The sequence below is a fragment of the Vollenhovia emeryi genome, unplaced genomic scaffold (genome assembly GCF_000949405.1).
Source record: "Vollenhovia emeryi isolate VEMERY1.0 unplaced genomic scaffold, V.emery_V1.0 DF939190.1, whole genome shotgun sequence".
In the NCBI taxonomy this organism is placed as follows: domain Eukaryota; kingdom Metazoa; phylum Arthropoda; class Insecta; order Hymenoptera; family Formicidae; genus Vollenhovia; species Vollenhovia emeryi.
Genome location: NW_011967176.1, coordinates 35,767 through 42,755, shown reverse-complemented (window position 1 = coordinate 42,755; position 6,989 = coordinate 35,767). Strand labels below are relative to the sequence as shown.

Here is a 6,989-nt window from a genome sequence, read left to right as displayed (position 1 = left end):
CCCACCCTGTATATAAAATTTCTTCTTATTAGTAACTACATATTTTTATATATTCTTACCTTATCATGGTATATACCCAATACAATTGACAATAAAGTTGTGAGGATTTCTAGTGCACAGCAAACGTGCTGCCCGATGGAACGACGTTCAAAAAACACAGACATTATGGTAGTTCTTGAGAGGAAATAGTACATACACCAAACTAGCAGCATGTACAGAACACTAAGACATAATTTTGCATGACTAGATAAATTGGCAAGTCTTAAACCAAACACATAACTGATTATTAGAAATGGCTTCAAAATTTTTCGAATACTTTTGGTCGTTGCACACATTTCTATTTCAAACTATACTTTTATTGACTAGTTGGTTGTAGAAGTCGTAAGTGAATGGTAACGATAGCGGATCTTTATTATGTCGATTAGGTACTTATGGATATTAAAGTAATCAGTCTACTACAATTTATGCATCACTGTTTAAACTGGACGGATGATGGATATCCCTTTGTTTTTACTTAAAATAAATACAGTCATGTAAAGTAGGAAATACATAAATATTGTAATATATTTATATTTCTAATATATTTATCTTGTGTATTGTATACATAATATACATACAGATTATATACCGATGCTTATTGAACATGTTTTGCATTGCATTAACTGGAGTATTATATTGAATACAGACAAGACATGCTCGTTTAAAATATATTATATCTCTTAAAAATATTTATTTATTTGTATGCGCTTGTATTAATATAACAACAACTGTTGTAACAGATGTAGTAAACTGAAAGATAAATTATCTTTTTAGATATTAATAATGGATTTATTATTTAGTGAAGAAAACATACCCCCTGGAGAAATTTGAATCCAAATTGAAATAGGCCAAGTCCGTAGAATCTGAGTGGCGATTGATTTATTTGTAGTAATAATTGCGATATCTGTTATACATTAGAAAAAAAATACAGATCGTCAAACTAGTAGTAGCTTTCTGTTTTCGAATTAAAACCTATGTTTATTTTAGTAATATAAAATTTATATTAAAACTTACATTTTGACTGATTTCAACATCACACATAGAATATAATATTCTATTTGCAAAAGTTTTCGTTGCACTCGCCTGAAAGAGCCAAAATAAATTAAAACTATTTTTAATTTAGGAATGTAATATTTATGTAATGTTATTCTATAGTTTGCGTGGGTGTGTGTGTATTTTTGCGTGCGCACATGCGTGTGTACACTTATTAAAAATAATTCAGCTAAAAAAGTTTGATACCTTTGTGCTGACTTTTTCACATATATAATTAACGAGAAGGAGTTTTAAAACATTATGGGAAAACCAAATTATCTGAATACAAGTGAATATATTGCTATTATTTATAACATAATTCTTGATAAATATCACATTAAAAAGTTCATAAAGGTTAATTGCCATAAAGCCAAAATAACATCCCATTTTGTAAGTCATTTGCATTCCAAATATCGAATCTATTTCACGGGATATTCTACATAATTCTAAATGAAGTTGCCTGCATAAAGATGATATTTTAATTCTTGCTATTCGATCTTATTATAGAGTAAACTCATTAGAATTTACTTACATTATGGTCCATATCGTTTGTTTATTTCTAGGAGTTTTTAGAAGTATGCATCGAGGCGAATCCAACAAAGTATTTTCCCAAGCTTGTTTCATTGGTTGTTTGTTAGTGTTTGTCAAATTTTGAAGATGTTCGTTAATTTGGTCAAACTTTAATCCTATATATCTATGTATATGTACAGAAAATATTAAGTAACTGTGATGATTATTATTATGTACATATAAACATGTATTGTAAGGAAAGTTCTCAAAAAGTTTTAAAAGATCTGATTTTTTATGTATTATAGCATAATGATTTTTCTGAATTTATGTTTTATACATACATATATGTAGAGTATTGTAGAGGAAAGTCCTCTATTATGAGATAGGTTTTTAATATTAGATAGAGGGTTTTCAACACTCAAATTTAATTACAAATCTTTTTTCGCAACGATTACACAATCTAACAATAAATTTCCCACTAAACAGATTTCACTCCAAGGGCAATAAATTCATGGTGGATTCAACAGATGATGTCTATTAATTTAATAGAAACCTCGCTATCTCATCTTAGGAGTCTATCTCGTAATGGGGGACTTTTCTCTTATTGCACATATACGTATTGCACACATAAAATTTTACTATAGTAATACTAATATAAATATATGTATATAAAATGCCAACCCAAGTATACTTGTAATGGTTAAATCGTCGATAACATTAATATGAGAACAATAGTTTATCAACATGGAGATGCAAATAATTCTTGGAATATCTAAATTATGCTGATAGTATACGTATAACACATGCACACAATTTATTAATATGGCTGTTACAATCCATCCTAGAACAAGCCATATTGTTTTCGTATACAGTTGTTGATAATTTATTGTTGTTCCCAATTTTTCTAACGTAACGTCTATAATGGTAAGCTTCTTCAGACAATGCCTAAATTTCTGTACACAAGAATGGAGCACAAGATATATATATAATTATTTTTTTTGAAAGGTTTTTTTATATTGTATTAAGTAATATTAGAATTCTAGTATTACTATATTAAATGTAGTGTACTATATTATCACCAAAAAGGAGCTAATAACTTATATAATCTTAACATACGAGATATTTTTAGAACTATTTTTATAATAGTTTTTGTATTACAATAAATAGTAAGATTTATGTATCAACCAATCAAAAAGATTCATTTATCACATAATGATTTACTTTGCAATTAAAATTATTTAAATACAATTAAGATAAGATTTATTTAGTAAATAAAAGAAATTAAATTACCCTACCTTGTCGTGATATATTCCATTTATAATTGATAAAAATATTATGGAACTGTTCAGCCAATGGCAAATATGGTGTATGAGAGAATAAAGATTCATATAAAACGTTGCAGTGGAATATAGGAAATAATAGTAAGTTAACCACAATAACAGTATGTATAAAAGACTGAGCCATGGTCTGGAACGACCTGCTGGAAACTCGACAATTCTTAAACCAAGCACGTAAGTGATTATTAGCAGAGGTGATAGAATAGTTTGAATGCTCTTGGTCATGTCAGGTATCGTTGAAATTACGAACTATGCTTTTCCTGTTGACTGGGTATGACTACAACGACAGTAAATTTTCGTAATTGTCTTTGCAGCACTAATGCACATTGGAATTATCGATCTCTGTTAAATACATACCATGAGTTATTTAAATAGGTCTAAGGACATATATTGATGTAAAGCGAATGCATTCTTAATAAGAATTTATTGTTTTTAACATTTTTATTAAAATAAGAATGTTGAGAAATATAGTGCATGTATATGTGTGTGCATGCGCGCGCGCGGGGGGGGGGGGGGTTTGTACAAATAGTGTATTGAAATAATAGTGTATTGATGTTACTCTTAACATCTATATTTTATATCTTATACTCTTTAATTTAAATTATTAATATGATAACATATATGTATGTAAAAAAATTACCGTCTAATAAATGACATATTTTTCTAATTAGTATCAAAACTAACAAAGTTTGATTTTAATAAAGGTTTAATGAAACGAATTAATATAAGCAATGTTTAAACATTTTTTCTCATTTCAGCACCTATAGAACTGTCTCCTCGTGGGGGTGATTGTATCACAAATACGATGATCATTGCAATGAAACTTGCACACTAGAAAAGATGATGTATATTAGTATCATATTTAACAAAAATATTTTATAGTAAAAAGATTTTATCTCTGACATGTTTAAGTCAATTTATAAATCTAAAATTTATCACATATCTAAAGAAAAATACAAACCTCAAGAAGGAATTTAAAACCGAAATAAAAAAGTCCAAATCCAGAGATTTTTAATGGTTTCCTTAATATTTTAAATAGAAACTGCATAAGCTGTAAATAATTATGTAATTAAAAACATTTAATTTTATGCAAATGTACATTTATATAAAAATCGCTTACAGTTTCCTGAGTTTCGATATCGAAAGTAAGATTTGTTAATTTGTTCAAAAATTTTTCTGTTGTATTTGCCTGAAATATAATTAACAGCTATACTTAAATATTTAGATAAAAATATAAATTACATGTAGGTATAGAAAATATTTATTATTTTTCAAATAAATTTTAACATTTTGAATAATATAATGTTTTATACAATATAAGTAAAAGAAGAAAAAGAAAATAATTTTTTTTATAAGCATACATGAAAACGCGTAAATTACTAATACACGTGACAAAAATAGTAATTTATAATTTTATTGTGTGTAACATATATATTTTTGTAACTGTATGTACCTTAATACAAACTCTCTCGCAGATGTAATTAAGGACAATCATTTTTATGGTATTGATTATGATCCAGAAATAAATACCGAAACAATCCATAAGTTTTTCGTATGTGAAGTTGTCATATAACATCATCATTATGATATAAGATTCATAAATAATTTGCACTGTAAAAACGTGAAATGCAATCGCTTGCATCACCATTTGCAATCCAAATATCATATTTAATTGACATGATATCGAACATAATTCGAGATGAATATGCCTGTGAAATGTACCTGACGATATTGTTGGATCATTGAATAAAGTTCATAATAAACTATAATATATTTATTTTTACTTTATATGTCCGCAGCTCTCAGACTTTTATTATAAAGTCTTTACTAAAAAAATTAATGTTATAAAGTTTTTGTAGCTTATTATAGTTTTATAAACAATTTTATTTAACAAATGACAATGTTTATGTATGTGTTCAAACATACATAATAATTTTATAATAAACATCTTCTTTAGTAAAATTTTAATTTATTATTGACATACAGTTTGAGAACTGCTATAATATATTTAATACTTTCTGCTATATGCTTACATCAAAATCCATATATTTTGTTTTGATATTTCAATGTCAGCTCTGTGTTGACGAATCAGGGGTGCAGTAGAAGTAGTCCAGGCATATCTTACTCTTTGTTTCTTCTGTTCTGCTATCTCTTCAATATACTTGTTAACGTGCTCAAATTGAGATCCTACATATCTGCATTAAATGCGATGCAAAATTAATTTACGGAATAAAATTATTATATGATAAAATCTGTCTACACGATTTGCTACAATTTGTCATGATATTGTAATCTATTAAGAACGTTATTCAAGAAACAAATTTACACTTATTATACAATACAATATTTATTACATTACGACATTATTTACAAACCTTAGCAGTGTCATGTACATAAAATCGTACAGCGTGTTGATATAAAATGTATGATTTCCAATAGGTGGTATACATATAGTCATTATGGAGAAAAATTTAGAAAGTTTTTTACCGTACCACAAATAATCGTTTAAATCTATTACAAACATCGAAATAGTCCACCCAGTGATTAACCATATAATTTGTATCCGCAATTTTACATAGTTCTTTGGTGTCCCAAGCTTCTCCAATGTGTTGTTTACAATATCTATTTTGTCCAAACAATTTTTAAATTTCTGAAAGTATATTACAAGCAAACTAAATACTTGTCAATATATATTTTAAATATGAGCTTATACATTTGTGGCCATTCTGTATTATATTTTATATTATTATTTAAAATGTTATAAATTTATTTTTGGAAGTATTGCATTCATGTGACTTTTTCAAAATGAATTTGCATTACTTCCAAAAATAGTGTAGTAATAGATAGTCCACATAACATAATGATATAATTTTTCAATATTTCTTCTTCAATGTATCCGTATAAAAACATATGAAAAAGAATTAAACCTTACCTTATCGATACTTACAAGATTAAGTTGAATTATCATACCTTATTATAATAAAAGTTGAATAACATGTATAGTATTGCAAAAACCATATTAGTGTGATTAAACATGGGATAATCAAGTTCGTTCCTCTGAAGAAATAGTTTCGTTTTGAAGACGATGTAGGCGTAAGATAGCCACGATATCAGAATGTAAAAAATGGTGAGATAAAATCTCGGTTGATTTTGGGGATATTCAAACACTCCAAATCCGCATAAGCACAACACGGTCAAAAGTGGTGATATAGCCGTTCGAATTTTCTCCATGACGATTTCTTAACAGAATTAACTTAAGAACTGTTGCTTCGTGTCAGGGTATTAAACGTCTTATAAATGTGTTGTAATGTGAAAGAATATAAATTACATTGACATTAATACTCTTGAAAAAAATAACACTTTCCATAATTTCAGCAGTTATACTAGTTTTCAGCTAGCTCTTATGCAAATTAAAATATCGATCTAGTAGAAAAGAGGACTTATTATTTATGAAATAATTCAAATTTTAATAAAATGAAAAAGTGAAATAAATGCAATATACATTTGCATTTGCAAATGTTGTTTCTGTAAATTTAAAACAGTACCTATTATATTTCTTTAATATTCCTCTTATGTAGATGTTCTTGTATCATGAGTATTACGATTAATGCAATATTTCGTGCAAATTGAAAGAAACATTGTTTCATATGTTTTAGCATATCTATTAACATTTCCAGAGACTAATTATTAATAATACTAACAATTTATTATATTAAATATTTTATTTCTAATACTGATTTAAAATTCCATCAGATAGTATGCAATTTTATTTTACAAGTCACATTACAATTATATTATGGTATCCAAAAATAACTACTCATTGTACGAAATTAAGACCATAATAATCCAAGCGAGATTTGTAATGGCCTTTGTAACAGTTGTAATAGAAACTGCATAATTTGTAAATAATTGTATTAAAATTGCTTCATTTTGCACAATTATTCAAGCAATCAAATCGTTATTTACATCATCCTATATTTCATGATCAAAAATAAGAATTTGTCAATCTGTTGAGAAACATTTTATTTTTCTAATATTAATTAAATCCGATAATATCTTATAATATCTATA

The 6,989-nt window shown here is 26.8% G+C and overlaps 3 protein-coding genes across 3 annotated transcripts in view; all 3 read right to left on the bottom strand.

Annotated features, from left to right (window-relative positions):
* Nucleotides 1–381, bottom strand: part of LOC105562372 — a 4,038-nt gene extending 3,657 nt beyond the window's left edge. Inside the window, exon 1 of the mRNA XM_012013166.1 lies at nucleotides 60–381. Within this exon, the coding sequence (XP_011868556.1) occupies nucleotides 60–335 (276 nt within the window). The 5' untranslated portion in view covers nucleotides 336–381. The remainder of the gene's footprint in view (nucleotides 1–59) is intronic.
* A 1,767-nt stretch (nucleotides 382–2,148) lies between these two features.
* Nucleotides 2,149–3,253, bottom strand: LOC105562371. The gene is made up of 3 exons (XM_012013165.1): nucleotides 2,877–3,253; nucleotides 2,273–2,534; nucleotides 2,149–2,156 (listed from the first exon to the last, which is right to left on the bottom strand). Exons 1-3 carry the CDS (start codon nucleotides 3,141–3,143, stop codon nucleotides 2,149–2,151), a joined length of 537 nt encoding a protein of 178 aa, XP_011868555.1. The 5' UTR covers nucleotides 3,144–3,253.
* Nucleotides 3,254–3,645: 392 nt separating this feature from the next.
* On the bottom strand, nucleotides 3,646–6,355 carry LOC105562319. The gene is made up of 7 exons (XM_012013061.1): nucleotides 5,889–6,355; nucleotides 5,294–5,568; nucleotides 4,952–5,113; nucleotides 4,372–4,627; nucleotides 4,039–4,107; nucleotides 3,880–3,969; nucleotides 3,646–3,749 (listed from the first exon to the last, which is right to left on the bottom strand). The coding sequence occupies exons 1-7, from the start codon at nucleotides 6,147–6,149 to the stop codon at nucleotides 3,654–3,656; spliced, it is 1,209 nt and encodes a 402-aa protein (XP_011868451.1). The 5' UTR covers nucleotides 6,150–6,355; the 3' UTR covers nucleotides 3,646–3,653.
* Nucleotides 6,356–6,989: the final 634 nt, after the last annotated feature.

Excerpts from the sequence above, each read along its gene's own strand:
- LOC105562319 (XM_012013061.1), bottom strand. The coding sequence starts at position 6,149 with ATGGAGAAAATTCGAACGGCTATATCACCACTTTTGACCGTGTTGTGC. Across the intron at positions 5,569-5,888 it reads TCAACTTTTATTATAATAAG|AAATTTAAAAATTGTTTGGA; the intron begins GTATGATAATTC and ends ATATACTTTCAG. Across the intron at positions 3,750-3,879 it reads GTTTTAAATTCCTTCTTGAG|TGTGCAAGTTTCATTGCAAT; the intron begins GTTTGTATTTTT and ends CATCTTTTCTAG.
- LOC105562371 (XM_012013165.1), bottom strand. The coding sequence starts at position 3,143 with ATGACCAAGAGCATTCAAACTATTCTATCACCTCTGCTAATAATCACT. Across the intron at positions 2,535-2,876 it reads ATGGAATATATCACGACAAG|AAATTTAGGCATTGTCTGAA; the intron begins GTAGGGTAATTT and ends TCTTGTGTACAG.